Genomic DNA, 20,232 nt, shown 5'->3' on the forward strand with positions numbered 1-20,232 from the left:
TTTTCCAATCCAACTGGCAAAAATGAAACATAATATAATATTTTGGATGAGCATGGGGGTAAGAAACAAGTATGGACTTATTTTGCTGGTGGAAGCATCAATTGGTTCCAACTTTCTGAGGGGTAATTCACAAACACGTATGCCCATTTTAAGAATATCCATGTTCTTTATGACTCAGGAATTACCATAGAAATTTACCTAAGAAAATGAAAAAACACGTGCATAAAGACTTATCTGAAGAATGTTCAATGACATGTTATGTACAATGTTGAACATTTGAAAATAGATGAAAGAATAGTGAGGGCACCAGTTAAATAGATTACATACATATGGGCATTCAAGGTCATGTCTGAAAAGAGTATGTGATGGTGTGGGACAGTGCCTAGATATATTACATGGAAAACACAGATGATATAACATTATGTAAAAGTTCATTTTAATTTTTTATTAAAAACCCCCCCATAACATACGCACAGATCAAAGGCTGGAAGGCTATCTACCAAAACACTGCCAGCGTTTATCTTCAGGGAACAAGTGCAAGTAATTTCTACTCTCCTGTCTATTCTTTTATGTATTTACAGAATTTTGGGCAATAAAATTGCATCATTTTGATAATCAGAGAAAAACAACAAGTGTATGAACACGTTTGGTACAATTTCTAACGGGACTCACTGCAGTTCTGGCTGCCGCCAAGGGCATAACGTGCGGGAGCCCAGACCAGCGGTTCCCGTCTATTCTCAGGGTTCCACACGTGCGTGTTCTTACACCCTAGTACGTGTGCATACATTAGACTCACGTGCATTGCCTCTAACCTCACACTCACACCCGTGGTTTTGCCCTGTCGCGTGTACACGCCTGTGTCCTCACCCCCAGCGCTCACTCCTAGGTCTCTTTCATAAGCGAATTTGTAGTGCAGTTGTTTGGAATTTGGAGTATATTTGTGCAGAGCAGTAACATCACACATCACACATCACACATTGTGGTGGTCAGGTGTCTGGGTCCCTCGCTGAGGCGGTTCCTCCTCCATAAGGTGGCTGAACTGAATGAAGGTCTCATCGCACAGGCCCCCTGGCCCCTGTGTGCCACTGTCAGATAGGAACCGTCCCCAGGAGAGAGGAGCTTCCTACGTGCTTGTGCTCAGGACATGAAGAGAAGTGGGGAGGGTCCCAGGGTCTCCAGCAGGGCACGGGCCTCAGGAGCTCCGTTCTGGGGGCTCGTGAAGCCTGAGTTAATGAGGAGGCAGCACTCCTTTGAAAGGCTTCATTGTCGGAGGAAGAAATGACCGCACAAAGCCAAGCTGGAGAATGACTACCCTCTCCCATCAATTCATGAAGGGAAACTTGCCCAATGTCTAAGGCTTCACAATTGCCAGGCTGCTCGTAATTCATTCATCAAACATGCATTTAGTGACAATGATGTTCCAGGCACAGTGTTTGGCAGCTGGGGGACCCAGAGATGAAAAGATGCTGCCCTTGTCCTCACAGGGCCCCACGGACCAGCACAGGAGACAGAGAAGTGAGCAGCTAATTGCCATCAAATGCATTCAGCGTATGACAGAGGATAAAGACCATGCCACGGCAGGGGTCAGCAGTGGCAGAGGCGTGGGCTGGGAAAAGGCACAGCGGGCATCCAGAATGGTGATAAGCTTAGGATGTGTGTGGGGGGTGGGGGAACAGAGGGAGAAGGGAAGGAGGGGCAGACAGCACGGCTAAAACATCGATTGGAAAGTTGGCACAGACACCCAACAATGGCAGCGCATTCTCAACGTCCAGACCCCAGGGCCCCGCATTTCCTCTCCTGGGTACACACCCGACAGGCACACGTACACACGTGTATGGGTGTGCACAGCAGTGCCGCAAGGAACAGCTCCAAACTGGAACCTACCCAAATGCCTATCAATGGGTAATGAAATGGGTGAAACAATTCTATACACGCACCCAGCGGAAACCTATACAGAAGTGAGAGTGAATGATCTATAACCACACCCAACAGTGTGGAGGAAATTCACAAGTTCAAAATAATGTTGAGTAAAAGAAGCCGGATTAATGGTATGAACTTCACTTATATAATGGACATAAACAGGCAACACTAATCTGAAGTCAGCATGGTCGTCACCCTGGCAGGGGAAGGGTGGTGACCGGGAGGGGCACAAAGAGGTCCTCTGGGGTGTCCTGATGTCGTGTTCCCTGCTCTGGGTGCTGCTTGCCCAATGTGCTAGGAAATGTCATGGAGCCGTACGTCCACGATATGTGCAACTTTTCTGCATAGGGGCTGGTGGCCGTGAGGATGGAGGGGAGGATGCAGAGTCACTAAGAAGCCCACATTTCTGGGCTTCTCCTCTGGCAAAAGAACTCTGGCCTCACTGGTACGGAGCTGGGCCACCTACTGCTCAGAGGGTAACTCAGAAAGACCACAGGAGAGCAGAGCAGAGCTAGAGATGCTTCCTGGCTGCCAGGAGCTCATCCGCAGATGCTCGGGCTGCTGTCCCATCACGAGCTGCTGGCGGAGGGGGAAGCTGGCCACCTCCTGCTCCTTGCTGCCTGCCTGAGATGTCCTGAGCACATCTCCCAGCTACTACTCCCGCACACCCCTGGTGCACCCCGCCCCCTCCCCACTAGACTGGACACCCCTTGAGGGCAGGGGCACCTGCTCATGTAACTAGAACGGCTGTGCTCCAGAGTAGCCACCCAGCAGAACTCAGTGCTTGACAGGCTGGAGATCGGGAAAGGTAGAGGGAAGGATGCATACTATGGATATGCATAGTATATGGATATGCATATCCATAGTACTGCACTGTACTCCCAGCTTTGGGCAGATATTGAAGTCTGAGTCCTCTCCCCAGCAGTGAGGCCCAGCCCTGGCCCAGAGAGAGATGCCCTTGCCTTCCTCCCACTGTCTGCCATTTTCCTCCTCCCTCCAGTGGGCTCCAGGCTGACGAGGCCGCTCAGGGCAGAGCTCCAGCAGCCCTCGGAGCCCAGACCATTCACGCTGGAGCGTGATTCATTTCCAGAGGCCATGGACCAGGCAGGCCCCAGTCACTAGCTCTGGGGCCTGATAGAACCTTCCTTGGTCAGCCAGACCAGAAGACCAGAAGAGCCAAGGCCTTGGTCTCCCTTTCACATCTGCTTGGTGGTGACCCCTGACTCAAAAGAAGCCTCCAGGGGTTGTGACCACCTTGCAGCCCCTGGATCGGAGGACTGACCCAAGACGGGCACCAGGTAAGGCTTCAGCTGCTCTTGGGTGACCAGTGCCCATTCTTATCCATGAATTTAGGTAGAAACATGGACATAAGCAGCCCCCGGGTTTGACCCGGAAGCCAGCTGGTCTTCAGGGTACTTTTCCCTTTCTCCTGTCCCTCTCATCATTGGGCACTGGGCCCACTTACCGGCTGGCCGGACCCAGGGCTGGAGCAGAAGATGGTGTACTTGCGGATCACCCCATTGGGCTTGGCTGGGGGGAGCCAAGAGACAACCACACTGCTGGCGGACGAAGGGACAGCTTTGATGCCTGCAGGGGGACCTGGAACTAAGTAGGGAGAAGGCCAGGTCAGTTTGGAGAAGGGAGGAGGTTAACCTTTGGGAAAGAATAACATGGTGGGGAGAGTGAGGCAGATCAATCTGGGAGAGCTTCCTGGAGGAGGCATCCTTGAGCCATGGTTTAAAGGGGGGAGGTTCCAGCATGGCAAACAGGTAAGGAGAAAGGTGATCGTTTGGGGCTTGTAACAAAGTTTCCAAGATGAAGGCATTGGGAAGGGCCAGCTTCAAAACTGTTTGGCCAGAACCAAGGACTTAGGACACTCAAGACAGAAACAGAACCCATGGGGATTTCACATTGATCCCTAGGAACTTAACCTGCTTCCTCTCCCAACGTTCAACTACTAGCTTGTATACAGACCAAACATATATACTGGTCACTTTGCTCTTTGGCCTGTGAGCTCCTTGAGGCTGGGGGCTCCATGGACTCGCAGAGTGGACTGTGTCCTGAGGGTCAGGGGCTGGCGTCAGCCAATGGGTGACAGGGTTTCCTGCCATGTGCCCAGGGCACTGCCCCTGGGATGCTGCTTAGGCCCTTTCTGTTTTTAGGAGGGCAAGTCTACTTGAGAATCGGCCGGGATATTCATCCTAAGGGGATACCAATTCATATGTATTCTGCCCTCCCACTGTCCCCATCTCTGGTCCTGCCTGGCCCAGCTGGGTCCCAGGGTTCTGCTTGGGAGACTGGAAGCTTCCTGTTTTCAGCTCCCCTTCATCTGTCCCTTGAATTGCTGTGCACTTGTCTTCCCTCCTGGGAGCTTTATATGCTCCTTTGAGGACAGTGATGGCATCCTACTCAACTCATTTTGCCTCCCTGAGTCTCAATTTCCCCACATAGATGATGGACATAATAACAACCACATTAAAGGTTTGTAGAGACAGTTAATACTAATTAAAATAAAGCACCTGGCACAGTGCCTGCCACGCAGAAGACAATAAACGGTGACAATAATCAGTTTTGCTCTAGCATCTACTGTGATTTTTTAAAAAATCTAGTAAGTGGTCAACAATTCTAGGCTAAATAAAATGACAATCCATCATGGCCATCCATCCAGGGGCCTGAGCCCTCCCTCACAGCTACGGCCCTGATATCCTGCTTCTGCTGGTGTCTCTGCATGCTGTGGAGTGCAGGGGGCCACGGGTGGCCACTGGGGCTGGCCAGCGTGCTAACTCAGGTTCAGATCTTTTCCGCCCTTGCTCACTTCTTTTCTCCACAGTAATCGAGAGGGGTATGTTGATATCTCCCCCACGACTGTGTATTTGTCAATTTTTGTAGTCCTGTCGGTCTTTGCTTTTATATATTTTGAGATTATGTTATTAGGTTCACAACAAATTCGAAACTGTTTTATTTGACTAGTAAATTGGGTCTTTTATCCTAACAGAGTGTCTTTCTGTATCTCTAATGATGCCTTTAATCCTTTCACATTGAACCTTTCTCTACCTTTACGTCTTAGGTGTCTCCTATGAACAGCACATAGTTGGGTTTGTTTCATTGCTGGATGAGTCTGACAGTCTTTATCCTTTAATTGAACAATTTAGTTGATTTATCGTTAATGCAATCACTTATATGTTTGGGTTTAAATACCTCAGCTTACTAAATACTTTTATTTTCTTTCCTGCTTTTTTCTTTTTTTTTGAATCGAGTCTTTTAAAAAATACTTTATTCCCCCTCTTTATTAGATTGGTTATTAGACAGCCTTTTAGGGGTTACTCAACGTGAACCTTTACCAAAGCCTAACAACATTAATTGGCACCTTTTTTTCTCTCAGACAATGCAAGAGACTTCAAACTTCTTACCCAATTTCTATGCCTCTGTTGTATATCTTAGCCACACACACATACACACACACACACACACACACACACACACACACAGATATTAGACCCTCCCCAAGATGATATCACTATCACCATCATTTTACACAGTCAGTATTAATGGAGATTTACTCATGCATTCACCATTTGCTTGTTCTTTGCTTCTTGCATCATGGAACTCATAGCTGGGATCATTTTCCTTCTAGCTAAGGAATAATACCCTTTACTATTTCTCTAGAGCAGGTATGTTGGTGATACATTTTCTCAGTTTTTGTCTGCAAACGTCTTTATTTCATTTTAATCTTGGAGGGTATTTTGGCTCGGCATAAAATCATAGCTTGACAACTATTTTCCTTACACACTTTATACCACTGCATTGTTCTCTGGCTTCCTCGGCTTCCACTGTTTCTTGTCTTGTTTTTATTATTCCATTGTTTCTGATAAAGCAGCGGTTAATCTAATTGTTGGTCCTGTGAAGGTAACTGGTCTTCTTCGCTTCGGTTGCTTTTAGGAATTTTCCCTTTGCGTTTCCTGTTTAGCGGCTTTATTGCGATGAGCCTAGGTGCGGACTTCCTTAAGTTATTGCTTGTGGAGTCTGCAGAGTGCTTTTTGCTTTGGGGATGGATGTCTTTCATCAATTCTGAAAAGTTTTCAGGCATTTTTTCTTCTGCCCCGTTCCCTTTCTCCTCTTCTCCGGGACTTCTTCTCACATCCTCTGTGCCCTGGATATTCAGAATGTGGTCCAGTTGTCAGCAGAAGCGTCACCTGGGAGCATGTTAGAAATGCAAAATCTCAGGTTCCACCCTAGACCCTACCGAATCAGAATATGAATTTTAATATGACCCCCAAGTGATTGGTATGCACAGTCAAGTTTGAAAATCACTGCTCTATCTCTGACTGGTTCTTTTATTTTCCATTCGTGTGTCTTTCTGAGCTGCTTTTGGGTCTTCTGATCTGCCTTCCAGTCTACTAGTTATCTCTCCAGCTGTGTCTCATTTGTTACTAAATCTATCTACCGAGTCCTTAATTTCAGGTTAATAGTTGCTCTGGTTTCTAGATTTTCCATTCGATAGTCTCCAGTTCTCTTAAAATTTCAATCTTGTTAAGAATAACTATTTGAAAGTTCATATTTGACAAAACCTGTGTTTGGACTCCTTGTGGGTCTGTTTCTTTTATCTGTTTCTTTTTTTTTTCCTGCTTTTGTTCACGTTGTTCCTCATATTTTTTACTGGGTGCCAGACACATCATTTGCAAAATTGTTTGTAGAAATAGTTTGAGGCCTCAGATGATGTAATCTTCCTAAAGGGAGAATCTGTGTTTGCTTCTGACAGGGACCTGCAATCGGGGGTTACCTTACTCTAACTTCCAGGACTGAGATGATTTGAAGCTGGGCTGTGTACTTCTGGTGCACCTTTAATCCTACAGTGCTGCCCTCATGGTCTCAACTCAAAGTGAGGGGGACCCGCCTGCCCCAACAGGCCCTTGACTCCAGTCCACGGCTTTCTAGTGCTGCTCCGGTTCTCAGCCACTGCGTCCAGATTCGGCAAATGTCCCCCACGGGGAGAGCGGTTCCAAATGCCAGGGTCACCTCCTGGGCCTCCACTCTCCCTTGGATCCTGGCCCAGTAATTCTGCACTCTCCTGCCAGCTCTCTGATGCCTTCAAGCAGGTGTTTTAAAAAATATTTTATCCGGATTTCCTAGTGTTCTCAGCAAGAAGGAGAGTGGGTTTGAGCCACGTAGTCCACCGTTACTGGAAGTGCAAATCCTCTGACACGTCTCTCTGAGCTTGTCTCCACCCCTCCCTCCACCTTCCCCTCCTGTCTCCCTAGCACACACCTTCTGCTTCTCTGCCTAGATGCCCACAGGTTCTAACAGGCTTCTCTGAGGCCAGTCCTCATCCCTGCCCCCACCCCCAGCCCCTTCCTGCCATCTGTCGTCCACGCTTCCGTGAGGGTTACCTTCCTGCAACACAGGTCCAGCCAAGCCTCCTCTTTGGCTAAATATCTTTAAAATGGTTTAAAAGCCAGCTCAGCCTTCACTCTGATTTGGTATCCCCAGGGGAGTTGGGGTGTCAGCAAGAGGCTTTGTTGCTCATGAACAGCAAAGTCCAGTCAAGTCAGCCTGAGACCAAGTTATAGACTGGGGGATTCGGACGTAAGAAATGAGCTTGGGGGCGCCTGGGTGGCTCAGTCGGTTAAGCGTCCGACTTCAGCTCAGGTCATGATCTCACGGTCCGTGGGTTCGAGCCCCGCGTCGGGCTCTGTGCTGACAGCTCGGAGCCTGGAGCCTGCTTCAGATTCTGTGCCTCCCTCTCTCTCTGCCCCTCCCCTGTTCATGCTCTGTCTCTCTCTGTCTCAAAAATTAAAAAAAAAAAAGAAAGAAATGAGCTTGAATTTATTTGACTTTGTTTTCATTTTATCTTTTAATTTATTTTTGGTTTTCTCTACCTTTCCTGCTCATTTTTTCCTTGGAAACATGCAAAATCCTGAGCTGGCGGTGGGGTGGGGAGGGGAGCAGGCAGGGGGAGGTAGGTAGGGAGTCACAGTGTCTTTGGCTATTCGTCCAAGCTCCCATGGCAGAGCTGGAGCCAGAATGCGGGCCTGTCTGCTTCCCAAGTCAGCCGGAAAGAGCTGTAATAACTGCCATCGACACAATGGGAGAACCTGGAGGAGGTGGGGCCGGGCTGGTGTAGTGCCCGCTTGTCTGCCCGCCCGTCGGCTGTCGTTCTTTCCTGATCCTTGGGGACCCATGCCCCTCTGTCCCTCAGAGAAAGCCGTCCCCATCACCTCCACCAGGGGATTCACCATACTCGGGTGAGGTCAGCCGCGATCATTCCATTCCCCTTTCAGTGACTGGCTTCGCAAGATGCACGTTGCCCCAGGGTGGCCAATGGGACATGAGGATAAATCTGTTGAGGAGGGGTTTCTGGGCCGGTTTTTATTCACTCCCCGAGAGAGGCAGGCCCATAGGAGGAGGCCACTTCTCCGACTCTGAACTCGGTCTTGTCTGCCGTGATGCCGGGAGCCGCGGGAGGAACAGGTGACGTGCCAAGGACGGGGGCCCACGGAGTGAACCAACCCTGTGGAGCTGCCTCCTCAAGACCTCTTGTTACATGTGATAATAAATCCACTTACTGCTGAAACCTTTTTTTTTTTTTTCTTTAACTTGTATTACTCACAGCCCAAAGCTTCCTGTCTCCTACAGAATAGACGATATGGAGGCAAGAAGGTCTTCATTTGCCTCTGAGGAGCTGAGTGACATTCAGCAAGTTGCTTTAGCTCCCTATGCCTCACTTTTCTCACCTCTAAAATGGACATAAGACGTACCTCACAGGGCTACTGGCAAGGCTCAGCCACGCTTATGACCACATGTGGTACACATGTCAAGTGTGGCTGCTGTTCTGACGAGACCTCATCTGACAGTGGATTCCTTCTGGCCCGGGGCCTCCCTCTGGGGGGCACTGAGCCTCTCCGGGGTGCCTGGGTCCTCCCAAAGCAGTCACTTCACTGCCAGCACCTTGGTAGCCATTAGGCACCTGCTGTTTGCTAGCACCGCACGTTTTAGAAAGGATTTTGCAGTTAATGTGCTTCTTGGGACAACCCAATGAGGCATCACTGTCCCCATTTTATCACGAGGAAACTGAGGTTCAGAAAGGTTAAGTGACTTGCCAATAACTGGCAGGGCTGGGACCCTTCTTCTGCCGCGCTCACGGGAGCCCCTCCGCTCTGCGGAGCCTCACGGTAGGGCCCCATTCCCTGGTCGCGATCATCCCTGTGAGCCTCTGCAGGCAGCTCTAAATCGAAAGGTTGACAGCTCCTCGGAACTTTGGGTTCCCCTGTGGGGAATCCCTTACCTTTGTGAAACATGTGGAGGTGCTTATGGCTCAGACCTTGCGGCAGAATAGGCTGCAAGAAGTCTGGGGGCCCCAGTGGTTCCTCTCTGGAGGCTGGGAAGGTGCCCGTGTGTGTGGTGCAGAGGCTCTGGAAGGGGCCGGGCTCTGAGCACAGTCCCCGTTTGGTTTCCACATAAGAGCAGGTGGCTCTGCCTGGAGCCGTCCCAGGAAACCTTGATGGGGGGATTAATGGCAGGAAAAGTAGGGCAGGCAGGTTGGTAAATATTTAATTGCTCAGAGCTTACGGCGTGGAGGGGGCCGATCTGAGAGAAGGGCAGGGCTTAGGGAGAGTGGGGAGCTGGATTAAACTGCTCTGTTCCCCGAGGGCTGGGCTGCCCTGGGAAGCTCTCTACCATCAGTCCCAGCCTGAGACCCTCCTCTCAACAACTCTCACCCTCCAGCACCTTCTGCCAAGTGGCACAGGAGGGGCCCAGACTGTGGGAACTTTGAGAAAATGGAGGCAGTGAGGGTAGGAAGCCATGACGGCGATGTTGGCTAGTTTAAGTACCCATTGGTGCCAGCCCCTCTCCACACAAACTCTTTTAAAATATAGCACCTGCCTCAGAAGGTTTAAGAATCAGCTAAGTGATGGGGCGCCCGGGTGGCTCAGTCGGTTGAGCGTCCGACTTCGGCTCAGGTCGTGATCTCACAGGTTGTGAGGTCGAGCCCCGCGTCCGGCCCTGTGCTGACAGCTCAGAGCCCGGAGCCTGCTTCGGACTCTGTGCCTCCCTCTCTCTGCCTATCCCCCACTCGCACTCTCTCAAAAATAAGTAAACATTAAAAAAAAAAAGTGACGGTGTTGGGATGACGTGAGGAAGGAAGCAGAGGCTGGCAGCAGGAGCCCAGAGCTGCGCGTGGGCACACACAGCACCTGCTGGACACGCTCCATATGAAGGAGGCCCCCTGGCAGTGTGGCCCTTCTCCCAGCCTGTTCTCTGCTGGGTTCTCCACTCCCCCACCTCCTCACTTCGTCATTCTGCCCTTGAGCTTTGGCTCCTTATTTTCCTCCATTTCTGCCCCAGGGTGGAGGGCCTGGAGATCACAGCTCCAAATGGAGGCACATCCCATTCTCGCCCTGAGAGCCTCCCCAGCATGCCAGAGTCCAGGGCCTGGACCGCTCTGGGGCCTCTGCCACGCCCCTAACCTGAGATGTGTGCAGTGATGATCCTCTCCCCCACCTCCCCCAACCCCAACCATCCGTCTCCAGAAGAAACCAGGCCGAATCTTGCCACAAAAAGGATGCCCTTGGGGAGGGGGTGGGAAGAGAGGCTTTACCTGGCCTCCGACCTAGGGCTGCAAGGGGAGCTAAGGGAGTGGGGAGTCCCAGAGCATCTCACTGCCACCTGCGGTAAGCTGTGTTCTCCTAAAGCGGAGCCCCAGCATGCTCAAAGCCACCCTGCAATGACTTACGGGGACAGGAGACAGGACAGTGCCCTGCTCTCACCCTTCCCCTTGGGCAGTGCTCAGCGACGGGTCCGGGGTGGGCGGGGAGGGAGCCTGGCCGGTGGGCGAGGCCGGGCTGGGCGCAGTGGAGGGGACTCACCATCCTCCTTGGTCTGGATATAGAGCACGCTGCTGCGCACGCCGTCCCCGGCTTGGGTGTAGGCCAGCACCTGCACGCTGTAGTTGGTGAACTTCTCCATGCCCCGCAGCTCCACCCGCTCCCGCGTCGTCGTGATGTTCTGCATCTCGCCCCACTCTGCCCGAGACAAGCAGCGTCGGAGCGCGGCCAGGCCGGCCGGGCCTGGGGCCCCTGCCGCAGCCCCTCGGCCAGCCTGGGCTCCGGTCGGGCCAGCTCCACTGGGCTCAGACATCGACTCCACAGTAGTGGCGACCGGGGGGACCGCCACCTTCAGGCGCCGGGGGGCAGGTCTGGGGCTCTGCTCCCAGGCCGCGCGTCTCCGCAAGTGGCCCAACTGGGGCGAGCGGCATATGCCCGGCCTCAGCCCCAGCTGACCTCGTACCAAATTGAGCTTAATGCTCTCCCTTTCCATCTGAGCACCTTTCCTCTCCTCCCCTTCCCCTCTCCATGTGAGGGATCCCAAGGATCTCCTGGAAGGGAGCCTAGGCCAGGTGGGATGGTCACAGCCATTCCACTTTGCTGTCCCAGGGCCTCCTTCGGCTCTCAGGTCAGTAGGCAGTGTGTTACCCTGGGATGACGGGGGGCAGGCTGAGGCTGCCTCCTCTGTGTCTGACTGCTCCTGGGCCAGCACCCTGAACGCTCAGTGGTGTCTGTGAGCGGCTAAGCCCCTTCCTTTCTCCCCACCGCTGGGGACACCCTCCCCAGGAAGCACCCACACTGAGAACCCGGGCGAGGCTGGTAGAGGGGACAGCCCCCGCCAGGAAGGGCCGGGCCTTCCTCCGGCTCAGTGAGGACCCGTCATCTGACTCTGCCAAGGAACTTGCTATAGACGGAAGATGAGTTTAGGGAGAGGGTCCCACGGGAAGACCAGGGTCTTAGAAGGAGGAAAAGAGACAGGCTCCTGAGCTGACAGCCATCCACTGGGACCACCGGGCTTTCCAAAAGACGGGCCCAGATGCACTGGCTGAGGACGGGCTTCGTAGGAGACAGGTGCCTGCAACCCACCCCAGCACCTCACCGGGGACCCGGTGCAGGCAAAGAGCCTGAAGCAGAGAGCCTGGCCAGGGGAGGGCAACAGTCTGCCCGGGGCCAGGGGCATGAGAACACTGCGCCCGGCCTGAGGCAGCTCCAGGTCAGTGCAGGGGGAACCTCAGAAGCCTGAGCAGTGGGACCTTTCCTTTTAGGAAATCAGAAATCAGGGTAGTCCTGTTCAGGACCGGAGCCAGAGAAAGACCCCAAAAGAGGACAGTATGGCCAACAACCCAGGTGACTTTAGGGAAGATTACAGGCTTAGAAAAGAGGAAGCAAGGGGCGCCTGGGTGGCTCCGTCGGTTAAGCGTCCGACTTCGGCTCAGGTCATGATCTCACGGTTTGTGGGTTTGAGCCCCGCGTCAGGCTCTGAGCTAACAGCTCGGAGCCTGGAGCCTGCTTCGGAATCTGTCTCCTCCTCTCTCTGCCCCTCCCAGGTTCATGCTCTGTCTCTCAATAATAAATAAATGTTAAAAAAATTAGAAAAAAAGAAAAAAGAAAAGAGGAAGCACGCTCTGGAAAGCCAGGGACCACCCCTTATGCGGCACAGCAGAAATGCACGAGGCTGTCCCCCAACACATGAACTGAGGACACTGCCAGAGACCCAGCTCCTGAGCTCCAGGTCTCTGTGCTTTCAGAGGAGATGACAGAGATAGAGGCAAGAAGGACACTTCCTGTTGGCAGTGTATCCGGGCACAGCAGCATCCAGGTGGGGAAGGGGAAGGGGAAGGCAGGTGTCCTGGAGAAACGACCATGAGCTGGAGTCTCAGGTCCTCCTGGGGAGAAGGGAGGGCCCCGGGGCTGGAGGCAGAAGGTTCAGGATCCAGGGAGGTAAACTCACGGGGGCCCTTATGGCCCCCAATAGAACATTTCCATAGTTGGGGATGCTGGGTCTCTGCCTCGCACAGCGGCAGACTTCCCTATCACTGCAGGGTTCCCGTGGCCACCAGCGGGCGGGGACTTGGTGTGTTTGAGGCTACACATGACTGTTTGGACCCGCGCGTCCCAGGGCGAGGAAGGCACACACAGGGTTGGTTGCTGTCCCTCTGCCATTCCTACCCCGGCTTCACTGCATGCGCTTCCCCACCTTTCTCCGGGTCCCAAGCGGCTCATCTGCGCAGACCGCTTGCCACGGCCTGGCCAAGGGGTGCCCCCTTCCCCCAGGTCCTGGTAGCCCCGCTTCCCCCTCTTGTCCCCTCCGGCCTAGGTGGTGAGGACTGTTCCTCGGTGCCCCGCCCTCCTTCCACAGCCCTCTGCAAGCAGCGTCTTCATGAAACTCTTCAACCGCCCCATTCGCAGGTACCTCCTGCTCCCTGCCCGGACCCTGACCGAACATCCACATGTTACATTAGAAACACACGTGCACCATCACAGCTCCAGTCATTCCCAGACACACTGCTGTCCAGGAGCAGCTGGCGTCCCTCCCCCCACCACAGGGGTGACCCACCCTGGTCTCTGGCTCTGGCTGGGGTAGCACGTGCAGCAGAGGGAGCTGCGCCTCTGCCAGACATCCCATGGGAAGATGCTCAGCTCCAAGCGTGGACACAGACCCTGCACCTCTCACCCCGAGACCCGGCCTTCACTCCTGGCAGACTCACCCCCATCCACGTAGAGGGACCAGAAGATGACACGATAGCCTTTGAGGACGCCATTGAGAGTGCTGCGTGGGGGCTCTGACCAGGAGATGACTGCCACATCTGAGGTGATGGACAGGGCCCGGACGTTCTCGGGGGGCTGGCTGGGCACTGTACGGGGCGGGGAGAGAAACAAAGGGCCCCGTCAGGAGGTACAGCCCGACATCCGTGCCCCCCGCCAGAGGAACATGGAAGGAGCTCCTGACAACGAGTGAGGAGAGTCTGGGCTGTGTGGCCGGGAAGTGAAGCAAGTGTCCTCTTCTGGGTAAACAGAGGTCCTCACAGTCTCAGCGCCTTGGCCTCCCGGTGGCCCGTTCCCCGTTCTGGGTAAATGCCGGGGGCAGAAGGTGATGAACTCTGGGCACGAGCCCATGGGGATTCACCAGTGGGCACCGAAGCCCAGGGTGGATGCTACAGAGCCTGGAAGATCTCCACGCCAGCCCTGGGTCTTATCTGATGGCTGCTGGTCCTGCTGTGTCATCTGACCAGGTGGTCTGAGCCCAGCCTGGCTCTCGGGCCCCTTGTGTCCTTAATGCCAAGCTGAAGGGAAGGAAAAGAAGGAAGCGGTCCCTCACCCTGGTGAAGAGGAGAAGGGGAGCCATAGACACCTTTAGGACTTCTGGGACCATCACACCTTTGTCCCTTGTCCCTGTAACATGAATATATCAAAATCTCCGGGATGACGAGAAAGCACTTTCTGAGGCCACTGTAGGTGGTCTGCCCTGCCTCTAACCTTCCCCATTGGAAAGCCATCTTTGAGCCTAACCCAAGTCCTATCCCTCTCCCTCAGGGGTTTGCCCCGGTGCAGGCCACTTTTTCTGAGATGGCAGACGGCAGGGATGCCAGGTTCTAGGAGCCACCTTGGCTGGGGAGAACTTTGGTGGCCCTTCCCGCTGGCTTCCGAATTGCGGGGGCCAAAGGGAAGGGCCATGTGTGCTTTGCTCTGAGAGGGAGGAAGGAGGCACAGGCTGGATGGAAGGTAATTAGATCCCATTGCCCCACAAGAGGCAACTCTAATTTTTATGAGCATTTAAATGATAATACATCATCGTAACGATCCTCTTTGAGAATGATTATTGTTTCATATTACTTAGGTGTAAAAATATAAGCACCATGTAATTAGGGACCCAGTGTAATAAACTAATACAGATCGCCCGTTCGAACAAAATGAAGGTAATATAATTATGGAAAAGACACTACTGCTAAAGCAGGGGCCCTTGAATACCCCAGGAGGAGTGCTAATATTGCCAGGAAACGATCGGGATCTGACAGGCTAACGAGGGCCTTAATTAAGTATGAAAAAGTGCCGGGCAACTGCCGCTGGAAACTTTCTTCCCTCTCCTCCTTTGTTTTGAAAATGACTCTAGAGCCCACGCTGATCTCGCCCTCCTGGAAATTCTGCACCCCCACCCCCACCCCCACCCCAGAGCAGGGAGGCGGTGACCCGATGAAGGCCAGAGGCGGGCCTGGCCCTGGAGGACAGGAAGCTCAGTGCATGGCGGGGCATGTCCGCGTGGGCTCAGGGCAGCTGTTCCCCTGGACGCGCCTTCCCCGGGGCATCCTGCATCCACGTCACTTGGTCCCGTATCCCGCCTCGCTCTCAAGCGAGAGTATAACAATGGGGTGAAGATAGAGTACAGGATTCAGGGTCTGACCTGGATTTTGATCCGGGCTCCGTTCGTTACTACATAGGTGATTGTGGACAGGCTACTTAGCTTGCGTGAACCCTGGCTCCTTGTGTGTAAGGTCCTAGAGGTCAGTGCTACGGTTCTCATAGGTGTCCCCGTGCCGGCAGCACCAGCATCATCTGGGAATGTATTCGAAATGCAAAACTGATTCAACCTGCTAAAGCAGAAGCTCTGTGGGGGAGGGCCCAGCAACCTGCTTACAGCCCTCCAGCAGATTCTGATATACACTCAGGTTTGAGAACCACTGGGTTAGAGTACCACTTGGGACTAGTACTGCTCGTGTGAAGAGGTAGCTGGGTGGTCCTCCTCCACCCAGCCAGGTCTGTGGCCAGCATCACGGAGGGGAGGTGCTGGGGTGGGGGGGGGGAGGCATGGAGCCAGTGTGGAATGGGGGGGCTGGCTGCCTTGTGGTCCTCCCCACCACCACCCAGGCTTCTCTGTGCCTCTCTGCTTTCTTTTTTTTCAACGTTTATTTATTTTTTGGGGGACAGAGAGAGACAGAGCATGAACGGGGGAGGGGCAGAGAGAGAGGGAGACACAGAATCGGAAACAGGCTCCAGGCTCTGAGCCATCAGCCCAGAGCCTGACGCGGGGCTCGAACTCACAGACCGCGAGATCGTGACCTGGCTGAAGTCGGACGCTTAACCGACTGCGCCACCCAGGCGCCCCTGTGCCTCTCTGCTTTCTATGTGCCTTTCCCTCTTTTTGCATTCTCCCCTTCCCCAGGGGCTCAGGGCTCCACCCCGAAGCCCAGATTGTGCCCCAAAGCCACTGAATGAGAATCCTGGAAGATGAAGCCTGGGCACCATTATTTTGAAAGCTCCCCAGAGAATTCCAATCTGGAGCTAACGTTAAGGACCACTGGTGCGCGCTAGTCCGCTTTCAGGTGTTTCCGACCTGACGCGTCCTCCCTCCCAAGGGTGTCTACATTTTCAGAGAAGGTGAGGTAGGTAGAAGGCGTTGCCTAACCTAAAGGAATGACTTTCTAACAGTGGAATGTTGGGTATTCCGATGGCATTACGCCCTCTGGACAGTTACTCCCCTCCCTCTGCTGGGGCAGGGTCAGACTTAGCGCAGGTTTTGGTCTCAGACTCTGGTTTGGGGTTGAGGGACGTCAAGCCGGAAGCCGAGGAGAACACCCTGCTTCTTTGATCTGCCCTTCGGGAGGCTGCAGGCATCAAGGGCCATGTGTCCTCTTTCGACCTGGCACAGGCTCAAGTACCAGCGGGCCCTCCTCTGTGCTCGGAGAGCGGGCACGTTCCTGCTTTCTCCTAACCCTGTTCCCCTGAAAACCGGGCCCTGTATTTACTCAAGAGTCCTCTCTAGTCCTCATAGAATCGTGTTTTAAACAGTGGCCTCTAAATCGCCTGCCACATGGATCTTGGACTCTCTTAACCCCAGTCTCATCTCAGGTCCCTGAAACAGGTAGTGGATAGGTTCTAGCCCAGAACTACAAAGGTAACTTGGTTTCTGCCCTTTGTCCGACCTGCAGGTTATAAGGGAAGAGAAACAGGAGCAGGATGTAGAGGAAAGGACCCGGAGAGAGAGACAAGCGAGGGCCAGAATGAGGGAGAAACACGGATGGAGAGTCAGACGGGTGGCAGGTGCTAGGGAGGCAGAGTGTCGGCAAGCAGTGGATAGAGTGCTGGCCGTTGGATTGAGGGTCTGGGGGCTCCGTGGACCAGCATCTCTGGAGGAGCCAGTGGGCGAGAGGAGACAGAGGGATCCAGGGAGCCTGTGTGCCTCACAAGACCGTGATGGGGACCAGGAGCAGTGGAAGGGCCCTGAGTCCTCCCTGGCAGCCTGCCTCTGCACCCCTACCCTCTGCTGGTGCCCTCACCATCCTCCAGCGTGGTGGCATTGATCTCGCTGGACGAGGGCCCTGTGCCAGCCCGATTGAAGGCTTGGACCACCACCCCGTACTGGGCAAACTTCTTGAGGTTGTCCAGGGTGTAGACCTCGCTGTCCCCGGTGGCCTTCATCTCCACGATGCTATACTGCCCATTGCTGCCAGGGCTGTTCTCTCTGTAGCCGATCTGGTAGCCCCGTATGACGCCATTCTGCAGCTCCTTCTTGGGCGCCTGTGAGCACGGTAGGGGAGGGGAGACAAAGACACAATGGTGCTCTGAGATGCTGCTCTTAAAGCCAAAGTCAGATCATGTCACTCCTCTGTTCCCAACCCTTCAAAGGCTCCTGTCTCACTCGGAGTGAAAGCCAAAGTTCTTATAATGACTATATGACCCTATATGATCTGACCCCCATTACCTCTTGGGCCCATCTCCTCTTCCCCATGCTCCCTAGGCTCCAGCACTGGTCTCTTGCTGTTCACACTGGGCCCATGTCCGTTGAAGGGGAATGCTTTTGCCTTGGATACCCCCACAGCCTGCCTCTTCAGCCCTGTGGCGTCCTTGCTGAAATACCCGTCTTAATGAGGTCTTCCTTACGATCTTTTTTTTTTTAACTTTTTAAAAAAAATTTTTTGAGACACAGAGAGAGAACGTGAGCAGTGGAGGGGCAGAGAGAGGGAGTCACTGATTCCAAAGCAGGCTCCAGGCTCTGAGCTGTCAGCACAGAGCCCGACGCGGCGCTCAGGCTCACGAACCACGAGATCATGACCTGAGCTGAAGTCAGATGCTTAACTGACTGAGCCACCCAGCTGTCCCTCCTCATGCTCTTTCTGTAAGATTGCTCCCTGCCCTCTGCTCAGTATTCCTTACATTTCTTCCTGGCCCCCATTTCCTCTTGAACCCATCTTTTCTTCCCCATGTTTTATTTTTCTGCATTGCATTTACTCAGCATCATTGGATATTTTATTTATGTGTCCATCTGTTCCCATCAGAATGTAAACACCATGAGGATGAAAAGCATTGCCTGTTTTGTTTGCTCTTTGCTCTGCTTTCAGTGTCTACAACGATGGCTGATACGTAGCAAGCCTTCGATACATGGTTATTGAATGAATGAATGAATGAATGAATGAATGAACGAATGAATAGGAATATCATTTGGCATGGGCTCGGGGACCTGAAAGAAAGGGAACAGCAGACAAAAAGTAACCAGATGGAGAAGGAGGTGAACAATTAGCTTGAATAAAAACAGAAGCCCGAGATACCACATCACACCCTGTAGGACAGCTCTCATCAAAAAATGGAAAACCACAATTTTGGTGACCATGTGGGGAAATCAGACCTCTCGTGTACTACTGGTGGAAATGCAAACTGGCATAGCTGCAGGGGAACACAGTCTGCCAGTTCCTCAAAAAGCCCAACATAGAATTGCCATATGATCCAGAAGTTCTACTCCTTGGTATAGACCGCAAGGAATTGGAAGTGGAGACTCAGATACTTGCACATCCATGTTTAGAGCAGCCCTATTCACCACAGCCAAAAGGTTGAAGCAACCCAAGTGTCCACTGACGAATGAATGGATTAACAAAAAGTGGCCCATGAGTGCAATGCAATATTATTCAGCCTGACAGTTAGCCTCTTATTTAGTCGGAATGAAGTCCTGACATGTGCTATCACGTGGACGAACCTTGAAAACATCATGCTAAGAGAAATGAGCCAGACACAACAGGACAGATATTGTGTTGATACAGCTTCCATGGGGTCACATGAATAGTCAAATTCACAGAGACAGAAAGCAGACTAGAAGTTACCAGGGGCTGGAGGCGGAGCTATCATTCAATAGGGGGCAGAGTTTCTATTTGGGATCATGAAGAAGTTTTGCAGATGGACGGTGGTGATGGTTGCACAATACTGTGAATGTACGTAATGCCACTGAACTGTGCACTTAGCCATGAATAAAATGGTGGGTATGTTTTACCACATTTAAAACAAACAAAAAAAAGAGTCCTTGATTTTGGTGTGTGCCCAGCCCTTCTTGGAGCAGGGAGCTACACTGCCCTGGGCATCATGGTAAGGGGCTGGGGTATGTGGGGACTGGGGCCTGAAGCCAGCCCCCAGATGCAGGGAGAGAGGTAGATGAGGACACGCAGTAAGAAGGGGGCATTATGGAGCCCTGGCTTGGCTGGTGGGGATGAAGGACTGGCCCCAGTCAGCCAGGAGAACAGAGAAAACACCAGTGCCATGAGCCTGGGGCTAGAAAACATGCTCTCACTCCAAGCTTCAACCCTGATACACAACCAGATGCACACACGCGATCCTAATACCTCTCACATCCGGAACCACGAACACACACATCCGGACCCATCAAAGCAAACACCGTAATCCACCCACCTACCTACAGTCACGTATACTTAGACTCACAGACAGAAACTGGCTCCTTTAACAAGCAGACTTGCCCATCTAGAAATTGAGAGACAGCACCCACCCCAGTGCATATAAAAACAACTTGAATCAGGGTTTTAAAGACAATGAAGTTAATTTAAAAGCCTACCTTTTATTATACAAAAAAATAGTGAGATCAAAAACAATTAAGTTAGTAAAACAGCCCCACTGTTTTTTTTTTAATTCAATGAATGTTTTAAATGAACTGCATTTTCAGCTCGCTGTTAACTCAATAAAATGAAGTTTTTAATTTAACATAATTGTTTTGAACTCACTAAATAGGTGTGTGTGTTTTTAATTGACTTGACTTTTTGTTAATGCCTGAATAATGTTTCTCTGCACTTGGGCAGTCCTGTTTGCTAGTTTGTAAGTGAGCAAATTTCTGAATTCTCATATCTGCCCATGTAAATCTACATACACACCCACACACACAGAGACATCTATTGTAGACACAAACATACCTTCAAGAGTGACACCCCATCTTCATAATGACACATACTCTTATATTACATACACACACCCATATTGCCACGCTCAGAGAGTAACACACGTGTCCACATGACCACAGCCATCTATGCCATGATATATACCAACATATTCACATCAACATATACTGACAGAGGCCTTGGATGGGCATCCAGGCACACCCCGCTATATACATATATATATTCACATATTTATACAAATCTTGACAGATCTTCCTTCCCTCCCTCCTCTTTCTTTCCTCCTCTCCCTCTCTCTCTCTCTCCCTCTCTCTCTCTCTTCTCCCTTC

At 52.3% G+C, this 20,232-nt stretch overlaps 1 protein-coding gene across 6 annotated transcripts in view; it reads right to left on the reverse strand.

Annotated features, from left to right (window-relative positions):
* Positions 1 to 20,232, reverse strand: part of DSCAML1 (DS cell adhesion molecule like 1) — a 350,085-nt gene that overhangs the window by 16,498 nt on the left and 313,355 nt on the right. For 5 of the 6 annotated variants that reach the window (XM_047877987.1, XM_047877990.1, XM_047877991.1 and 2 more), the window contains 4 exons: positions 17,015 to 17,255; positions 13,451 to 13,597; positions 10,785 to 10,940; positions 3,386 to 3,525 (listed from right to left, as the gene is read on the reverse strand). In XM_047877987.1, coding sequence (XP_047733943.1) covers positions 3,386 to 3,525; positions 10,785 to 10,940; positions 13,451 to 13,597; positions 17,015 to 17,255 — 684 coding nt within the window. The remainder of the gene's footprint in view (positions 1 to 3,385; positions 3,526 to 10,784; positions 10,941 to 13,450; positions 13,598 to 17,014; positions 17,256 to 20,232) is intronic. The other variant, XM_047877989.1, reaches the window with a different exon arrangement.

The sequence above is a fragment of the Prionailurus viverrinus genome, chromosome D1 (assembly GCF_022837055.1).
Source record: "Prionailurus viverrinus isolate Anna chromosome D1, UM_Priviv_1.0, whole genome shotgun sequence".
In the NCBI taxonomy this organism is placed as follows: domain Eukaryota; kingdom Metazoa; phylum Chordata; class Mammalia; order Carnivora; family Felidae; genus Prionailurus; species Prionailurus viverrinus.